Consider the following 21141-nt stretch of genomic DNA (forward strand, 5'->3'; position numbering starts at 1 on the left):
TGTAGGAGTGTCTAGTCCATCCTTCTCTCCATGGACGCAGACATCTGCTTCCAACTGCCCGACATGTCCCTCTGGTTTTGACTTTCCTGGATGCCATGTCAATGCCACCACACAGAGTGCTGCCTCTACTGGGGACACTCACACAACCTCTCTGGGGGACATCTGAGCCAAGCAGGGATTGGGTGCACTGCAGAGAGGTCAAGTCATGTCGTGAAGTACCTTGTCCCACAAAGGCTCACTGTTCAGGGAGTTGACTGGAAAAGTAAGCCTATGCCCCTGGGCAGGGTCCCCATAGGGAGTGTCCCACACCCTGCCATCAGGTCTATTCCTGGTGCCATGCAAATTCAATATGCAAGACCCAATGCTCTGGAAATGTCAAGAGCTAATGGAAATGTACCAGGAAGTGCACACCATAGCAAAGGGAGAGGATGGCACAGAGACCTATGCTATGGGTTAAGGGGCACGGAAAGGCAACCTCGAGCACAGGGGTCAGTCACCTCTTTCACAAACAAGGCAAAAGGTCAATGCTCTCAGCTCTGGGAGCTTAAAGGGCTCTGTGGTTCCTAAGCCCTGCAGCTGCAGCCAGAAGCAGCACTGAACAGGATGTAAATGCTGAGTATGGCGATGTCAATAAAACTTTATTTACAAAACCAAATTGGTGGTGGTGCTGGTGGTGGTGGTGGTGGTGGTGCTGGTGGTGGTGGTGGTGGTGGTGGTGGTGGTGGTGGTTGCGGACTGGTTCATTTCAAAGCATGCTGGAGTGGCATGGCCACTGAGCATCAGGAAACACAGAAAGGAATGCGACCGGACGCAGGGCTCCCAACACCCTAGACGTCGACCTATGGCACTGGAACAGGGTCCCTGAAGGTAAGTCTGGACAGTCAGATAAGGTAAGTACATTTTATTACAAGGAAATGGGACAAGATAAATCTTCTCTTCATCTCGCTATGCTTAAGCATCTTTAAGAGTGCAGGGAATTCATGTCTATCAGTCTGGTTTAGAAAAGTGTTTAGAGACAGCAAGAGTACACTCCTTGGTTCCCTTATGAGGGTTCCAGGGATTCTGATATCTGGGTCAAAGTGAAAGTTAAGGAGAAAAAGGCTGTCAGGCAGGGCAAAAAGATTCCAATTTCTGGTCTCTTTGGGCTGTAATTTTTACTGTGTTCAAGGCCATGAATGCAGACAGGGTAATAACGAATACAGAACAAGAAGCTACAGCTTCATTAAGACAAAACGAAAGTAAAAGTTTTGCCCTCTGCACCACTGCCTGAAGCAGGTTTTTCTAAGTCGTTTCCTGAGGATGGCATGTTGACCATTAGATTCACACGATGATAATGACGAATTCACCTGCTTTTTCTTTTCCTATAATTAGGCCAGCATCGATTCAAGGTGTGGCCCAACCGACTTATTATAAAGGATGATACTGGTTGGTTGAAAAAGGTAGTAGCTTTCTATGAACCATATATTAAGTTTTTATGTCTATTAAAATTAACATTGGAAAGAACAGTGGTAGGAGAGGAAGCTGGAGGACAACTGCTGCAAATGCTTGCTTTTGAAAATGCTAATGAAGAGTACAGGAGAGCGTTATTACTTATAAAGGAGGCTGGGGATATTAATGCTTATATGAAGGCATGCAAGGGTATCTTTTCTGAAAATGGAAAGATGGATAGTTGGCACATATTGATCCAGATAGAGTTATTAAATTATATGTTTAAATACTCTTGAATATCCTACAGGCACTTTCGCTCAGGATGAGTTGCCTTTAGAATGGATATATATTAAATAAAACTTTAACCAAACATTAACAAATTATGAGGAACAAATTTCTTTAATTATTCAGCAAGGCATACAAAGACCTGTTACTCTGTGGGGATATGATTGTGCTGCTATTGTTTTCCCATTAAGCAAAGATAAAGGGGAATATTTAATGCAGATGTCTGAGGTTTTTCAATTAGCCATGATTTCTTACACTGGAAATATTGAATTTCATCCTCCCCATAGTAAATTGTGGGATTGCTTTAAAAAACAAAAAAAAATTGATAAATACACTAATTTCTGTTGATCCATTACCATCAGCCTTTACTGTGTTTACAGATGGCTCTAACACCAAGATGGCTTATTGGACCAAAGATTAATTTTGGGGACAAGAATCTTCTTTTGGGTCAGTACAACAAAATGAATTATTAGCGGTAATTAATGTATTCCAGGATTTTACTCATGACGTAAAAATATTATAGCTGAGTCCGCTTATGTTGTAGGAGTAGTACAGAATATTGCGACTGCTGTTGTTTCTACATCTAAGCCTATATTAAATGTTATTCTCACATATTAAAGGACTATTGTTATTATGAAACTCTAGAATATTCATTACACATACTAGATCACATTCAAAATTTCCAGAATCTTTAACACTTGGCAATCATATGGTAGATCAATTAGTGGCATTTGCTACCCCAGAAGAACACAGTCATAATCATGCCAATACAGGATATTTACATATTAAATATAAGCTTCCCTATTCTCAAGCCAAACAAATTATTGCTAATTGTCCTATGTGTCAGTCTTCACGTATAAAATGTGTTCCATCTCAAATTAATCCCAGAAGGATGCAACTTAATACATCGTGTCAGATCGATAAAACCCATATTTCTGAGTTTGGTCGCCTTTCACATATAGATGTAAGCATAGATAATTTTTCAAAATTTGTGTGGGCTACACCATTGCCAGGAGTACGCACTGCTCATGTTATACAGCATCTATTGGAAACTTCTGCTGTTATGGGACTGCCTTCTAAAATTAAAATTGATAATGGACCAACATATATTTCTTATCAATATAAACAATTTTGTCAACGGTATCATATTGTACATATTACTGGTACAGAACACAATACACAAGGACAAGCTTTTGTTGAAAGAATTCACCATACCCTGAAATGACAAATTATAAAATTAAAATGGGGGAAAAGAGATGGCCTTATGCAACCTGAATGGAGTTTGCAGAGCAGTCCCAGAGCTATATGGCACAAGCATTATACGTTATTAATTTTCTTAATTTACCACAAGGTGAAGTTATATCAAGAGCAGATAGACACTTTGTTGAACTTACCCCCAGAAGGCATGGAACAGACAGTATGGATAAAAATTGCCCGGGATGCTGAATGACAGGAAGGGACATCATTGTATGTAGGGGAGAGGGTTTTGTCTCATTACAGGATGGGAGACTATTCTGGTTACCCGGGAGATGGATCCAAGCACAGAATAATAAGAACTGCTCCCTACCCTCAAAGGAATCCAGTTAAACCAGCTACATTTTCTCCTGATTGATGTTCTCAGGAGATGAGGAGGTGTCCTCCATTACTGAGGCCCTGGCTTCTCTTAGTGTCCACAAACAACAATGGATAAGGATCCGTGCAGTGACAACCCTATTACCTAGGTGGGGTCAGGTGAAGCGATTAAGCACTGAAAGGAATAATTTTGTCTCCTTCAGGAAAGTCCTTTACTGCTGAGCACTTATTCTCAGCAATGTGTGTTTTACTCATGGTTTCTTCTGCTGCAGCCAATGCCAGTTATCGGGTTTATATTGCTTATCATGATGAAATCCTACCAATTTTGTGTTAGTAAATATATGGATAATGACACAGAACATGATTGGAAGTTAATTCAAGCCTATTTAGAGGGTAATGAAAGTGCTTCAAAAGTAATTAATGCCTTGAAATATGATGTTCGAATGTCTTTTGGTAAACAGCTAGAAGATACTACCCCTATGGAAATAGCGAAATTATTGGCTGATCAATTGACAGGATTAGATCCCAAGGCTTGGCTTCAAAGGATTTTCCATAGCATGGGAGGAGCTAGTTTTGCCATAATCTTATGTACATTATGTATTATGTTGCTTTATTTTTACATGACTAAACCCCTACAAGGACCTTTAGCTATGTTATGTAAAGTGTTACTTTAAAACAAAAGAAAAAAGAAGGAATTGTTAAGACATAGAGATGCAGCTCCCAGGCAGGGTCAAGAAAGGCCTGGTGACAGATTCAAGTAGGGTCTGGAATGCCGCCCTGGAAAAGAAAATGTTTTTCTCACTTGGCCTTAAATTATGTTCTGCTGTGTCCCGTTTCTGTGGAAGTGGTTCTAACGCTCTCTTGGTAATGGTGAGTATATTTTGATTATAATAAGAGAGGTTATTCGTTATATGAATAACTTTAGGAGAAGCTTTCGTTTATTCGTCTTTCTTTGTTTAATCTTCCCTCATTGTTCCTGGTATCCTGGGAATAATAATCTTATGGTATCTTGACACAATGAAAATTGTAGTAATGCATATTCTTAGCTTAATAAGGATTAATAAAGCTTGCAACTGCGTGCAGTTTCTTCTGCCTTTGCTCTGCACCCCCTGTGTCCTGGGGGTATGCGACCATACCCAGGGCCCCAACTCACTACACATTGACAATGGGTCACCCCACAAAACACAGAAGCATCTACCTTAGTCAAAAATGGACATTTTATTGAATGCATACACTAACACTGATTGATCACATCCATAGCTAAGATACTATGGGCAGATCCGTGGCCCAAAATACATTCCTCTAAACCTATAAAGCGAAAGAAAGAAAGAAAGAAAGAAAGAAAGAAAGAAAGAAAGAAAGAAAGAAAGAAAGAAGGAAAGAAAGAAAGGAAGGAAGAAGAAAAAACACAAAAAACTTAAGCTTCTCATAGGAACTTCGCAGGAAGTGTTGTCTGGCGGTCAGTTCTGATTAGGCCATTTTAGATGAAACACTGCACAGTGACCCTTAATGTGATGGCCCCTATATAAAGCTTTTTGCAATATTGGAATTTTAACAAACCTCATCCAGAACATACAGCAGAGGCAAGGATGTGATCACCATGTCCTTGCTCTCTATCAGGTTATTTTTCTGTGTCCTTGATTGTCAGGCATAGAACAGCAACAATCTGAAATAGCTGGTAGACATGGAACAAAGTGGCTAAAACTATAGTTGTGGGTTGCACACCTCAACTGTCAATGGCTAATGCTGTCCTCAGAGACCTCGGAGGCCCCTCTTGTAAGACTGTCTATTGGAAATGGAAGCACTGACTTCAAAGTGAACCGGGCCAGCCAGGGAGAGGGCAACATGGATACGTGAGACCCTGTCTAAAACCAGCACAAAAACCAACCCTTCATTCAAAGCATCATCTATTAATTCTTTATTATTTACCACTTTCTCCCTACCAGCCTTTCAGTCTGGAATGGTAGAAAAGGACTGGGAATGTTCCTTCTATTCTAAGGACCTTGATCTCTCTTTCCTTAGGTCCACATTAAGAACACATGCAAATGGATATCACCATCTGAACAACTTAGTATCATCTACTCAGTATATCTAGCCTAATGCTGTGCTATGACAATCTCAAGCTTCCCTGAGTTTCCCTGACCTAGCAAGAAGTATGAAGTACTGAGGCCACACCCCAGTGATCCTTTCAAGGGGTTAGAAGAAAGCCGTGAGAGATGCTCCACTTCTTTGTCCTTAGATTAAATCACATTGACACAATGTGGGTGGACTATTTAACCAGATATGTTTCTCCCACCCCACCTTTCTGAGTTCAGACCATGGCAGAATTCATGCCCCACCACCCTAGATATTGAGTTTAGTGATATGTAATTATTATTTAAACCTATGTATTAAATTTTGTCATTTTGTTAATTTTTGTGGTTTTCCCAGTCTTCTTTGATTAACTTTCCTAGTTTTATTAATTTATCCCGTGTTCTCTGGTATTTTGTCCTTCCCTTCAAACTAAAGTATTCCTTTTAGGATCCTCTAGAGAGCTGTCTTACTGGTTATACATATTGTGTTAAATTTATTTTAGTGTGCATTAGTCAGCACAGTAGCTGGGCAGCTGCCTGCCCTCCATGGTATCAGATCTACTTTCCAAACAATAACGCTAACTCTTACAGGCTGTGTAGCATCTTGGCTGCTCTTTGTTCCACTTGGACAGCCCTCAGGACCAGGATCTCCTCTCCCTTAACCATGGCTGCTGTCCTCTTCCTCTCTCCTCTCCATCACACGTTCTTCCTTTATTCTATGGCAGCTTCTTCTTCCTTCTTCCCTCCTCATGATCTTCTCTAGCAAAGCCCTCAAAGCTCACCTCCCCCATCTCTCTGCTGTGCAGCTGTTGGCTGTTAGCTTCTTTATAATCACAGTTAACTGGATCAGGGTCAGTTATTTGGGGTTAACCAGTCCTGAGTTCCACAAATTAGCATTAAAATACAAGCAGAATTAGACCAATACACTACAGGGATTTTTGTTTGTTTGTTTGGTTGGTTTGGTTTAATTTTCATTTACCTTTTTACTTGTTATTTTATTTTTGGCTATTATTATTAATCGGTTATTTTATTTATTTACATTTCAACTGTTGTCCTGCTTTCCAGACTCCCCTCTTCAAATTTACATCCCATTTCTGCTCAGCTTTGCCTATGTGACAGTGCTCCCCCACCCACACATATCCATTCCCACCTCACACCTCTAGGATCTGCCTTTGGTGGGCAACAGGCCTCACCTTGAACTATAGAGCATCCTTGCATACACATTGGCTGGCAGTTTGGCCCCTGGGAGCTTGGGGATTAGGGAAAGAGGATCTGGTCAGATATTAAAGCCAATGATTGCTGCTTTCTCTTCTTTTTCTGGTTATAGGTGAAATTATGTTTGTGTGCTTCTCTTTTTTTAAATTATTGAGAGAAGATTAATTTCTTGGTTTTTCTTGGGTATAGTTTAGTTCATTGTCTTGGAGTTTTCCTCCTATTAGCCTCAGTTGTGCTTTCTTACAGAAAAGAATTGTTTAAATTTGGTTTTGTCATAAATATCCTGGTTCCTCCTTTTATGGTGATTGAGGATTATGCTGGATATAGGAGCCTGTGTCTGCATTACATCTGCCCAAGATTTTCTGACTTTTAGAATCTCTGTTGAGAAGTCTGGTGTAATTCAGATACGTCTGAATTTATTTGTTACTAGATATTTATACCTTACCCCTTTTAATGTTCTTTCTTGATCTGTGCATTTAGCGTTTTAATTATTATGTGAATGGAGGAATTTTTCTGGTACAATTAGTTTGATGTCCTGTAGGCTTGTTGTACCTTTATGGCCTTTTCTTTCTTTACCTTATGGAAGTTTGCTGCTATGATTTGTTGAATGTGTTTACTGGATCTATGAACTAGAAATCTTAATTCTCTTCTATATCTATTATCCTTAGGTTTCAACATTTAATTGTGTCCTGAAATTCATGGATGTTTTGGATTCAATAAACCATACATATTTACCTGAGATGGGTGTTTTGTGCTTTGTGGGATGACCTCCTTGACCCCAGGCTGCATGAAGAATCTCAGCTGACAATGGGGACATAAATTATGAGTATGTGTAGCAAGGCCCTGGCCTCTTCCAGGTTCTTGGATATTAACTGAGAACCTCAAATACAGTAGTAATGTGATAGTGTGGTGTGAATCTAGTTACTATTCTCTATTTTGATATAGATGACTCTTTTTGCGTCATGGTCAGCTTATAATGACTAGAAGACCTAAGCTTGAGAATAACCAAAGACTACATTGCTTCTCTAGCAGCTGAGCTTTTAAAAGTCCTGGTGTGACAGCAACTGTTGGTGGATATTCTGGATTATTCCTTCTGTACTTTAACTCTCTGTGTCACTTCCACCATCAGTAAGTTAGTTCAATTCCATAAATTGGAAATCCATCACCTGGAAGAAATACTCTTTTTTTTTAAAGATTTATTTATTTATTTATTTATTATATACAAGTACACCGTGATTGTCTTCAGACACACCAGAAGAGGGCATCCTATCTCATTACAGATGGTTGTGAGCCACCATGTGGTTGCTGGGATTTGAACTCAGGACCTCTGGAAGAGCTGTCAGTGCTCTTAACCACTAAGCCTTCTCTTTAGCCCAAGAAATACTTTCTGAATATGATCTGAGATTGGCCATGGAAAAAGGGTAGCTTGAACTGTCCCACCTAGGTTCTGGGCCTGCACAGGCCTGCTCTCCAAAAGAAACCTGTGTTCACAGCTGTTGGCTGGCTAAGAAAGATTTCACGAGACGTGATACACAGCCCTCGGACTTCTGCTCCAGTCATCTGCACAATTTTTTCCGGACGATATCCTCATACCTCCAGCAGGCGGGTGATGAAGCTGTCCACTCTCAGCTCCCCTTCAGCCATCTTGTGGCCACCAGACTCTCCTCCCTGCAGCAGGAACAAGGGCTTCTCCATGGTGGCTGCAGCAGCAGTGGTGGTTTGGCATTCTCACCTAGGAGGCCCTATGCCTTTCTACCCCAGTTCCAACTCACCTCAGGCCCGGGCCTTCCCCCCATCCACTTCCCACGGAGCAGGGAGAGCAGCACCCACTAGAAATAAAAGGGAAGCCCTTGGTCCTGCCAAGAGTGAACCCCCAGTGAAGGGGCTTGTTGGGGGGGGAGGGTGGCAATGGGAGGAGGATGGGGAGGGGACACCAATAGAGAAGGGGAGGGGGAGGGGTTAGGGGGATGTTTGCCTGGAAACCCAGAAAGGTAATAACAATTGAAATGTAAATAAGAAATACCCAATTTAATAAAGATGGAGAAAAAAAGAGAAAAGTGTCACACATTTAAAACAGAAGAATATGGACCCTAATTTTAAAGCACAGCTCTGTCAATTAACTAAACCTTTAAAAAGCTCAGAAAATCAGGCCAAACAATATTTTCTCGGTTTATGTATCTGTAATGTCGCATAAATAATAATGTCCGTTTCTTGCTATTGTGGAGGGAATTAAATAGATAATATGTAATCATGGAAATTTTGAAGTACCATCCACTTTTCTGTTCATTAAATCACTCTTCCTCATTTCATTGATCAAGTATGTATGTTTTCTTTTCATAGTTACATGTATAATAAAACCAGCATAAAAACCTTCAGAATTGTATAAGCTTTCACTTTTAACAAATTAAATTAGTTGTTCTTTGTATTTCTGCTGAACATTTAAATGTTCTTTATATGTCCCAATGCGAGTTTATTAGGTACCTATAAACTTTAAACTCTTTGCCTGAGAGCATGAGTACTATTTAATTATATAGTAACTACACTCAGGCTGTCTTTGTATTAGAACCAATTATATCAGACTCTAAGAAAAATTACTACACTTGATCTTAGCCAAAAGGCCGAGAAGCTATTAAGAAAAATTACTATTGCTTTAAAGTTTGTGTGTGTATGAGTGAGAGTATGAGTATGAGTGTCTGTCTGTGTGTGTGTGTATGTGTGTGTGTGTGTGTGTGTGTGTGTGTGTGTGTATGTGTGTGTGCAGCACATGACCAAACAACTTTCAGGAGCCATTTCTCTCCTTCTGTCATGTGGGTCCCAGGATGTAACCCAGATGTTTGACTTTGGCAATAAATAATATTACCAACTAAATAAATAAATAAACAAACAAAAAACAAGCCACAAATCAACTTTAAAAGTAAAGGCCAGAAGTTCACAGAATAGTAGCATTGGCCTTACCATATCCTTTCTTTGGGGATGGGAAAATTAATGTTCTGAAATCCATGACTTTCAGGAATTGTGATATTCATGGAAATTCAATTCCTTTGCAGATGCTCCAGTTGTTGTGGCCAATTGCTAGAAAGGTCAGCTTAAGCTTGCAGGACCCCCACCATCCCTCCCCCCACCCCACCTCCACAGAAAGCTCAAAAGACACTGCCCAGAACTTACTCCACATTCCCCAGAACCACTTTCTTTGTCCATCATTTCTGTGAGACGAAAGGTCAGACTCCTTCACCCTAGTCTCTCCACAATTGACATTCGCCCCTCCCAAAACACTTCTAAGACTGGAAAACATGTCTTAGGATGTATCTGCCAGACTCGGACTGAGAGAAACTAGGGCACTGGTTGTCACTACAACATTGGTGACAGAGGACGCCAAGTACTCTGTAGGAGACAATAGAATGTCCAAGAAGGGACAGCAGATGTCATGGGGAGCAGACTTTGCCTCCCTGCTAATGTTCTCCCTGTACTGAGCATAAGCTGAGGTGGCCTTTCCAGGAGACTTTCCCGGGGCAGAGCCACTGAGCATCTCCTTCTTCCAAAGCCAAATTTTCCTCTAGGCTTGATTATAAAAACCTTAGTAATTCTTATGCATCTAAATGAATGTTTCCTTCCAAATCCTGCCCAAAAATGTCTCATCCTAACTCAAATTATCCTTCTTCACCAATATTAGCCATTAAAAATTCCTGAGAAATAATACCAGTTTGAATATGCACTCAAAATGTTCTCCTGTCTTATTATGTACAGGTGCTTGAAATCACATCAAGAAATAGCCTGCATGGAAGGTTGCAATGTGGGTGTGTGTTAGGGGAACACTCATGAAGCCTTGTGCTTAGCATTCAACGGTTGCCACAAAATTCCTTAGGAGGAAGACTTGAAATCATTATGGTGCTAGAAACAGTGTGGAAGCCAGTTGGCATAGGAAAGTGAAACATTAGAGCCACCATTGAAGGCTCCTGTTGGGCCCTACCTTGGTGTTTCCCTCCCCCCTCACTGAGCCTTTCAGCCTGCTATAGGAAGAAATTGTTTACACCTTTGACAGCTGCTCTTAGCCCCTGATTTGGGGCTGGGATTTTCCATGGCACCCTTCCTCCCCACTGAGCTTTCCTGCTTCTTGTTTTTAAGAAGCTGTTTATGCCCCTGATTGGGCTGGAACTTTCACCACACAGACTTGTCCTATTTTCCTGTTTGGGGATTTTCACCTGCCTTGTTGATTTTCCACGGCTTTTGCCTTTGGTATATAAGGAGATCTCAGTAAAGCCTTGGTGGCACTCGCTAAAAAGGGGTGACCCGTGTAAGTGTTTTCTTTCAACTCCACAAACCTACACCTGATATTCACACACTGTTGGCACAGGCACTGACAATAGGTATCACAATAGAAACTAGTAACTAGATTTAACCAAACTATCACATTAATGCTGTATTTCGTGGTATTTTTTTTTTTTTTTTTTTGCTCTCCTAGAACCTGGAAGAGGCTTGGGGTTTTCTAATCCTACTCATAATTTATTATCCTTCCCAACACTATGGGCTTTGTTCTGTTAATGCTAACAGCGGCATCCAATACCTAGGATATTTTCTACTGACATGCGTGACATGAGACAAAACAGTCCCTGTCATCCCTCACCTGAATAAACTTCCTTAGAGGACTGTGTAGTTGGAGGGTCCTTCTTTCCTCTCCAAGATCGAGAAACATTTCCAGTCTTCAGACAAGTGTGTCAGCCATTGTCCAGTGACTGTGTTGAGATGTCCACATTGTCAGCTGAGTGTCGTCATCCAGCCTGCCCTGTAATTGTTGTAGATGATTAATAGGGTTCCAGCCCTAGGATTTAATTCAGTGCTACAGTACTTGCCAAACATGCTCAAAGCCCTAGCTGCCACCCTAGTCCTGTGTGCTCTAGAGAAAGAAAATAAAGAACCACATTGTCTATCAAGTTTCTCCTCCAATAGAAGGAGAATCTGCATCGGTCTTTTAAGTAACTCTAAGCCCCAGCTTCCCCACAGCTCCCTCCATCGATTGCACTATTGGTGCATTTTCAGTAATTCTCACTTTCTTTTTGGTGTGCAAAGAATATGCACCATGTAAGTAAAGTGTGTGTGTGTGTGTGTGTGTGTGTGTGTGTGTGTTCATCCATGAACTCACTATAAATTATTATCAAATGACCCAGAAGACCGTGGAGAAACCTGTCGATGTGCATGCAGAATTATGTTACTACCGTTCCATGGCACCTTGCAGGTAACACTGAAATACTGGGCTGCTTTAATAGAGCCTAAAACCAGGCTATGCATGGTTTTCGGTGAGATTGTGATGTGCAACACCACAACAGAGATCAGCAGAAGCTTCATTTTTTCCATGCTGCTGTTACCAAGTGAGGCAAAGCCTCATCCCATAGAGAGTCTGGTAGGATCTGATGAAAGGAGTAAACTCAGGGTTGAAATCAAGCCTTTAGAAACAAAGAGAAAAATACAAAGTCAAGGAAAGCAAGAGCTGTCTTTTTCTTTTCTTCCTCTTTTTTTTTTTTTGAGAAGATCCACAAGAGAGACAACCCCTTCCTCAAACTAACAATGCACAAGAGAGACAATACATGAATTAAAAATCAGAAATGAAATGAGGGACATAACAATAGACACCGAGCAAATTCCAAAATCATTAGTTCTTACTCCCCAGGACTTTACGCCAGAAAACTGGAATATTTATTCGATATTGTTGATTTTGTAGACAGATAACAATTACCAAAGTTAAATCCAGATCTGGGAAGGTATCTGAATAATACCCCTAAGAAAATAGATACACTCATTAAAGGTTGCATACATTATATATTATATTGCTTTTTTTTTGCATGATTAAACCCCTTCAAGGACAATTAGCTATGTTATAGAAAGTGTTACTTTTAAAACAAAAGGACAAAGAGAGAAATTGTGGAGTCACTGAGATACACTTCCCAGACAGGATCAAGGAAAGATGGCTGAGAGATGCAAGCAGGGGCTGGAACGCTGCCCTTGAGAAGGAAATGTTTTTCTCACTTTACCTTACACTATGCTGTACTGTGTCTGTTTTTTGTGGAAGCAGCTCTCATGCTCTCTGGGTTATGACAAGTAGATTGTGATACTAGAAGAGGGGTGATTTGCTATACAGATATTTTAAGGAGAAGCCTTAGCTTACTCTCACTTCTTTGCCTAGTCTTGCCTCAGTCGTTCCTGGTATCATGGGAATAACGACCTTATTATATCTTGCCAAAAGGGAATGTGAGGTAATGCATATTCATGCCTATATAAGGGTTAATAAGCTTGTAGCTGCATGCAGTTGCATCTGCCTTTGCTCTGCATCCCCTGTGTCCTGGTTATTTGTGACCGTACCTGGGCCCCCAACGCACTAGCTGTTGACAAGCATCACCCTTCTCAGTGTTAGGTATATATTTTTTTGAAATCTATGATGTGGAGGCATATTACAGCAACAATATGAAATAGCAGGCGGGCATGTATGAAAATGCTGTGTTTAAGCTAGGTGTGGGGACAAGTCCTCAAAAGGAGCTGTTAAGATGGGAAACAAATAATGCATTTGTTGCTGGAATTGAGTTGCCTCAGCTGTGTTGCTCTGCCTGCTCAGTGTCCATTCAACCTCACTCTGTTTCTACAGAGGAACTCAAGGTTTGCCCCAGCCGCCTGTGAGCTGTGATATGGGCAGAGAAAGGCCAGGACACAGTGGTGATTTCCCACTCCTCAGTTATGCTGAATTTTCCACTACTGTACTTGTATACACAAGTACAGTGTGGTCAGTTATTATAGATATTTGTCATTTCTTACAGAGGGCAACTATGATTGACTACACCCAATTCTATAAAAAACAAAACTCAGGAAACCTGGCCCTTGGCAGCAATGAATCAAGAAATATCTAGGATGGTGGGGCATGAATTCTGCCAAGCAATGAACTCAGATAGGTGGGTTTGTGAGGAAGATGTATAGTTGAATAGCCCAATAGATTCACGTTGTATCATCTTGATTTAATCTAAGGACAAAGAAGTGCAGTATCTCTGATGGCTTTCTTCTAACCCATGAAAGGTTCACTGGGGTTTGACCTCAGTTCTTCATTCTTCTTGCTGGGGCAGCAACACTCAGGGAAGCTTGAGATTGCCATAGGCACAGTATTAGGCTAGAAATGCTGAGTAGGTGATACTAAGTTGTTCAGATGGTGATACCCATTTCATTTGTTCTTAACGTGGACCTAAGGAAAGACAGATCAAGGTCCTTAGAATACAAAGATCATTTCCAGTTTTTTTTCTACCTTTCCTGAATGAAAGACTGTTTGGCAGAGAATGGTAAAAATTCAAGAATTGGTAGATAATACTTTGACTGAAGGGTGGGTTTCTGTGCTGGTTTTAGACAGGTTCTCAATTACCCCATCTTGTTCTCTACGCTGCTCGTCAGGTTCACTTTGAGCTCAAATAAAGCTGCTTCTACTTTCCAACAGGTAGTCTTACAAAGGGGCCTCCAAGGACTGTGAGGACAGCATTAGCCAATGAGAGCTGAGGTGTGTAACCCACAACTATAGCTTTATCTGAAAGACCCTCAGACAGAGGAGACTCTCGCTCCAGTCCTGAGGACAATCACCACCCCATGAACACACAGGACTCAGTCTTGATGTAAAAACAAGAGGTTTACTTTGGGATACCAATGCACTGGGGCTCGACATGGTCCACACGCAGGAGGGATGTGAGGAGCCTCGAACAACAGAAATGTACAGTTTAAACAGTCATTTACGATCACACAGTTTCATTAGCTCAGCTATTTCGGTGCCAAGAATACCTAGGCAGATGTTTCTCGTCCTGGGATAAGGCCGTAACCACATCAATGTAGCTATTTCAGTAGGAAGGACGTCTGACTTGATATATATTTTCTTATCCTGGGGTTCCCAGGACAAGGACCAAGGATATCTGTCTTGGCAGGTGTTTCCCTTCTGGAGTTCCCAGGACAAGGCTATAGCGATGTCAGCCTATAGCACAGCTGCATTCAGTACCAAGGATATCGCACTTCTATAGTGGTCAGTCAGCTTCCCAGAGATGTTTCCTGTCTTGTAATTGCCCTGCAGTAAATATGTTCTATACCCTCTGTTCTTATGGTCGGGCAGCTTCCTAGAGAGTGGGTGGGAATGTGCTTTCTGTACTTTCTGGTCTATTGTCTAACGTCTAGGGGCTAAACGAGGGCCAGCTTAAAAGATTCTCATGCTTAAGAAATGGCTGTACTGATATCTAACAGAGATCTTTCATATCCACTTTCTTCCAAGTCTACCAGCCATCTCAGATTGTTGCTGTAATATGCCTGACAATCAAGGACACAGAAAAATAACTTGATACACAGCAAGGACATGGCAATCATATCCTGTGTCGTTATGTATGTTCTGGATGAGGTTTGTTAAAATGACAATATTGCACAAAGCTTTATATAGGACCCATCAAATTAAGGGTCACTATGCACTGTCATAGCTAAAATGGCCTGGTCAGAAGTGACCACTGGATCACTCTTCTGTAACTTCACATGAGAGGCTTGTGCTTTTTGTGTTTTTTATTTTTGTGTTTTTTTCTTATTTATTTATTTATTTATTTATTATTTATTTATTTATTGCTTTATATGTTGTCAGGAAGATAGTTCAAGTCATGGATCTGCCCCCAAAATCTGAGCTTTGCCACTAATACTGTAAACAGTATTAGTGTATGCATTCATTAAAATAACTGTTTTTTTTTTTTTTTAGTAGGATAGATGCTTTTGTGTTTTGTAGGGTGATCCATGAAACAGGAGTGAAGATGCTTGTTTCTTACTCTGTCCACTGAGTTATATCTCTAGGCTTGTCCAACTCCTTTGGCTGCATCCCCCCCCCCCCACATTTGCTGACTATTTTATTTTTCAGATGAAATCACACGTTATAGCTTAGAGAGGCCTGTAAGCAATCCTACTTTGGTAACTTAAGTGCAAAGAGGAGAGCCCCACACTCAGCCTGAGGGTGCATTCACTGGTGGATCCAATATTTCAGTTTCCTCTGCTAACAGATCACCACATTGTTGCCAGGACCATAATGAATGCAATTCTTTCTCCTAAGGAATCTGGTGGCAACTGTCAAATGTTAAGCACAAAGCTTCAGGTTGTACCTATAACACACACCCACATTGCAACCTACCCTACAGGCTATTTCTGGGTGTGATTTCATGCACCTGCACATCATGAGACAGGAGACCTCTTTGGCTACTTATAGGAACTGGTGTGATTTCTCAGTAATCTTTAATGGGTAATATTGCTGACTGAGGAGAATTTGAGGTAGGATGAAACATTTCTGTGCAGGGATTTGGGAGGAAGCACTCATTTAGATACATAGCAATGACTTAGGTTTTTCCAATCAAGCCTATAGCCAAATTTGGCTTTGGAAGCATGTGGTGCTCAGTGGCTATGCCACAGGGAAGTCCCCTGAAAAGGGCACATCAGCTTTTGCTCAGTACAGGGAGAACATTAGCAGGGAGGTAAAGTCTGTTATCCATGACATCAGCCGTCCCTTCGTGGACATTCTATTGTCTCCTAGAGAGACCTTGGAATCCCTGTGATGTCACCAGTATCGTTGTGACAACCAATTCCCTACTTTTTCTCTTAGTGTCCAAAGGATATATCCACAGGCATGTTTGCCCGTCTTCTCAGGCGCTTTGGGAGAGTTGATGTTGATAGAGAAGAGTCTAGAGTGAAGCAAACGAAACCTAAAGGTAATGATGGACACAGGACATGGGGAATGTGGAGTAAGTTCTGGGCAGTGTATGTTGAGCTTCCTGTCAGGAGTGAGTGTGGGGGCCTTCACCTGGCCTTTTTAGCAATGGGCCACAACCACTGGAACATCTCTACAGATATTGAATTCCATGATTATCACAATTCCTGAAAGTCAAGGTTTTCACATCATTATTTTCTCCATAACCACATGGAGGATATGGCAATGCCTATGCTATTATTGGGTGAACTTCTATTCTTTACTTTTACAGTGCATTCAGTATGTTAAATTGATATAATAACACCATAAGTAGTCATGGAGGGTATAACTTTTCTGAATTAAACAGGGCATCAATGTACTTCACTTTCATTGCTTCTTTAAATTCAGTGACTATCTGACAGTAGTAAGAGGGAGAGAATTGTGCTCCTGGCCATGACCTTATATTCTTAGAACTCCTCTGACTACCTCTGGCTGACGGGACCAATCTTACCTTCATACATTAGAGGTTCTGTGTGGCAGATATTTTTCTACAGTAGCCAACTATATGGGGCAGGTAGAGAAAGAGCCTGTAACCTACTGGCACTTCTGGGGCATTTGTCATTTCAGTAGGGGGAATTAATAAGTCTGTTGACCATGTCCTCCCCCTACATGAATTTTTAATGCAAAGTTATTGGACGAGAGTAACAGTGTAGGATATCTGAGTATCCCTGATCAATCAAGTCATTGTGGATGCTGAATTGATGATCTGACTTCTGAAACCAGAGGGGTGAGGGTCCTGAAACCAGGTTGTAGCCTGCGTACCTGATAATAATCCTGGAGAAGGCATCTCTCTGGTACTTGTAAGCCTGTGTGGGCAGGCATAGGGAACACCTGGCTGCTTACATCTCTTGGTCTCTATATAGTAGTGGGGGAACTGTGATCCACTTAGGATGCCTCTTACACATAGACCAAATTCCTTGCAGTGACACTGGCTTCCAAGCATGTTCTCCTGTTTGGACCTCACTGTGGTCTGTGTATGCTCTATGCATTCGCCCCATGTGGGTTCACTTGTGTTATTCTACCTACAGAGGCCTGCAGACAGACGTCATCCCCTGAAAATGTCCTAAACAAGGTGCAGGCCAACGAGGAAGAGGAGAGGCTGAATAGAGAACTGGAGCTAACTACTAAGGAGAGAAATGAGCTGACAGATGGCCTCCTTTATGTGACAGGTGGATCCATGAGCAAGAGGTATGCATTGCTCCAAACAAACGACCTTGTTCTAAACCTCATCTCCCATAGAGAGGAGATTCAGAACCTGACCCTTAGTGAGGAGTGAGTTTGGAAATGGACTCTCTGATTCCACCTGTTGAAAATCTGAACTTGTGATCTGAGTGAAGAATTCAGGGATAACGTCACTGGAGCATGAGTTCCCAGTGTACAATTGGAAAGCCCTTGACAGGTGGCAGTTTGCAAGGTTCTAGGTGCTGTGAGTTTGTGGACAGTGTTTGTACTTGCTAGGAAGGTGACTGAATGCTATCATCTCATGGCAGCACCCTTAGGTAACAGGTCCCACATTGTTCATCTCCATGCTTAACTAGAAGGCCTGAGGCTCAGGCCTGTTCCTTCTTGTCTGTGTGCCTTAAACACTGAGACAGTAATGGTGCATACATTTCTACTGATTCTCATTGTGCTCTTTCCATATTTGTCTCTCTTTCTCATTCTCTGAGTCTGTTTACTTTTCTTTTCTTGTGGGTGTGTCCCAGTTTGTGTGTCTGTGTGTTCACAGGTCTGCATGCATATGTACAACTTTTATATGTTTCTATGTCCCCTGTCCCTTGGAATTTAGGGGTCTGTTTTTTGACCTCAGGATATACCTGTATAATAGTTTCATGGAGGTGTAAGTGCTTTATTTTGGAAGCCCCACTTTCAACAGTACAGTTCTTTGCCTGTGTGGTCACATTTGTCTATACACTTGTATGCCTTGGGCAGATTATAAGTTTGTGGCAATATCTGGTCTTATCTCCAGAATTATGTGTACTGTCTGCCTCTAGAATATTAGTTATTCGGCTTGTAGCATTCCACTTGTCAAAACAGGAAAAATGAAATCAGAGGTTTCTGGATGTGTGTGTGTGTGTGTTTGTGTGTGTGTGTGTGTGTGGTTGGGTAAGCTCTGTGGCCTAGGCTCTTGACAGCATAACAGGTTTGAATGCAGATCCAGCCCTCCTGATTCAAAAAAGTGAGCCAGGGAACCCTTTATCTGGGTGCTTAGCTTCTGTTGTCCTGGGCACACAATTCCAAGTTTCTGAAGCTGAAGAAGATCCAAATATGTAGAATTCAGAAAGTGTCCTTCCAGGGCTGGGGTAGTACAGGACACAGACTGAGTTCATATAGTCCTAAACCTCGATGTTCATTGGGTTCTATCTTCCTGGGGCCAGCCCCTACTTCAGGCCAAATCCATTTTATGAAAACTTGAAGATAAAGGAGAAAGAGGTCATTTCATTACTGCACAACTTAGACACAAAGAACATTGAACATCGTGAGAAATTTCAGGAGCTCAAGAAGGAGATTAACTTCTATCGGTAAGTACTGGTCAGAAGGGCCCATCACTTGTGGAATATCCATTGCTGCCTCTCTTTGTTCTGGACTGGAGAGCCTGCAGCTCTGGGTCCATGTCTTCTGCTGTTTAAATATCACTGTGCCGTGGGTCTTTTGGACTCAGTTTCAGTTCCATAAGAGACTGTGACTTCTCAGCACAGTGTCTATGCATCTTTAGAAGGCTCTGGATAGAACTATACTGATTCAGGCATCAGAGTGTTATTAGGCCGACCTGGGCCTCTGGGGTCATATCAGGTTTAACAAAGCTCAATGTGTGGACCACATGGTTAGCATGACCTCCCTTGGTTCTACTGTCCTCTTGCGGTTTTTTACTGCCTACTAATTGATGTTGCCCCGATGCATTGGGCTTTCATGGATAGTTGTAGATCCCTTGTTCTTTTGGAGAGACATGGACTGTTAGGTGCTTGGGTCACAGAAACAATTTATTCTTCCCTGGATTGGCCGTTTGCTGTTTGTGGAGCAGCCTTACATGTATGGAGATGTATTCTATGAAGTCTTTATGGGTATCTGGGTCCTGGTGGAGTTTGTGGGATTTGGCAGTTGGAATGGGAGGAAGAGGCTACAGGATCTTACTATGCAGAGTGTGTTTCCAGCAACCTGCACAGCCGGCTCCTGATGGACCAGGCATGTATGAAGAAGAAGTTGGTCACATTGAAGCAGGAGTGCAAGGAGTTACAGCGATATTTGTTTGAGTTGAACCCGAAGGATGAAGACGAACAGGAGAAGACCAGAAACCTCCAGACCCAGCAAAATGTGGTAGGAACAAGCAGCTGAGTCAGATTAACAATGTCTAATACCATTTGCCTATTGGATACATCTTTGCTTCCCCTATCATCTTTCTAATGTCCCCACACCCAATCAGTCACCCTCCTCATGTGATAGAGTTATTCATTGCTCTGTCTATGCACAAGTATTCTGGGATATTAACCACTTTTCAGAAACTGAATTATGGGCAATTATACTTCTCTGCCCTTTTTGAAACTGCAGTCCAGAAATGGTGACAGAGGAATAACATATCACATGACTGAAGGCAGCAACTTGAGAGCTGGTATGCGTGTCCCCACCATATCCGTGTCTTAATAGCTGCCTTCTTCTCCCAGGTCTCAGGAACTGCAGGAGACATGGAATAGGACGGATCCCAGGAAGACAGCCCCCTGAGGAATGAGTTTCTCTCTCAGGAGTTCCCTGTGACACAATCCTCACAGTCAAAGACTTTTTGTGGGTGAATATTCTTCTTCTCAGATAATTTCCTCAATGTTTAGAGACCCTACATTTATGTATCCGTATGCCAGCCTGTCTGGTTGAGGTCTTTCTCCTTTCTCATACGGACAACACCATTTGAGAGACATCTGAGGAGACAGCCTTGACGTCTTGTCCTAGAGGAGAAACAGCACTACAACTGTGTTTCTAAATGTTCATTAAGAAAATGCTGTTAAGAAATGTTTTTGGTTATGATTTTCATTGAAGTTTTCTTTTTGTTATTTCATAGTTATATATTCTTGTTACTGTTTTTCATTTTTATACCATTTTAGTTGTTCATTTTATGCCTGTTTTTTGTAAATTGTATTCCTTATGAATAAAAATTGATTTGTAACTCTTGACTCTTAAGACCATCTTATTCAAGGGTCCTTTGCACTCCTGTAGACTTAGATCTGACAACTGGATATGGATCTTTGCATGGTCCAGGCAGCATGGGTAAATAGGGAATTCAAAGCCACCAAGGGGTACACAGGGTGATAGTGTCTTTGTGTGGATAATGTGACTTTTTTTATGGACACACACTTTATGATGTAATCACTGACATACTGTATCCATGCTATCATGTATTCTGCTCATCCTAGTCTATATCAGTCTACAACACACATTCCTTATTGACTGTGTGCACCAGATATTGAGTAACACACACTCATGCCTGTAGAGCTGCAGAAAAAATGACAACTTTCACAAAGGTATATAGAATAATCCTAATGGAGAACCATGTGCCTCAGTTTTTCTTACAATACAGCATTAGTATTAAACCAGAAAGATAATGACCATCAACGTCATTTTGGGAAATAGGGTTCCTGAGCTTGCCTCTCGCCATCAGATTATCTCTAGTGTAACTTTGTTCTGCTATTTCTGACAGTGGCTAGACTGTCCTATAAGCCTGTGTGACAGGAGTGCTGTAGACCTGTTTTCCTCTCTTTCAGTCAGTTATGGGGACAGAGTGTTCTGCTTTCTGGCGTGTAGTTTTTCCTCTCT

At 41.5% G+C, this 21141-nt stretch overlaps 2 protein-coding genes and 1 pseudogene across 2 annotated transcripts in view; 1 reads left to right on the forward strand and 2 right to left on the reverse strand.

Annotated features, from left to right (window-relative positions):
- The window catches only part of LOC147997889 (disks large homolog 5-like), a 69729-nt gene that overhangs the window by 37928 nt on the left and 10660 nt on the right, over positions 1-21141 (reverse strand). Inside the window, exon 3 of the mRNA XM_087601483.1 lies at positions 11194-11352. The gene's annotated coding sequence lies outside the window, so the exon portion shown is untranslated. The remainder of the gene's footprint in view (positions 1-11193; positions 11353-21141) is intronic.
- LOC147997890 (disks large homolog 5-like) lies at positions 776-20494 on the forward strand. Its single transcript, XM_087601484.1, has 8 exons — positions 776-867; positions 2094-2160; positions 14510-14604; positions 16201-16306; positions 17373-17532; positions 18720-18863; positions 19494-19656; positions 20001-20494. The coding sequence occupies exons 4-8, from the start codon at positions 16225-16227 to the stop codon at positions 20028-20030; spliced, it is 579 nt and encodes a 192-aa protein (XP_087457610.1). The 5' UTR covers positions 776-867; positions 2094-2160; positions 14510-14604; positions 16201-16224; the 3' UTR covers positions 20031-20494.
- LOC147997891 (U2 spliceosomal RNA) lies at positions 9034-9202 on the reverse strand (annotated as a pseudogene).

This window comes from Rattus norvegicus, unplaced genomic scaffold, assembly GCF_021556685.1.
Source record: "Rattus norvegicus strain SHRSP/BbbUtx unplaced genomic scaffold, alternate assembly SHRSP_T2T haplotype2-0000026, whole genome shotgun sequence".
NCBI lineage: Eukaryota > Metazoa > Chordata > Mammalia > Rodentia > Muridae > Rattus > Rattus norvegicus.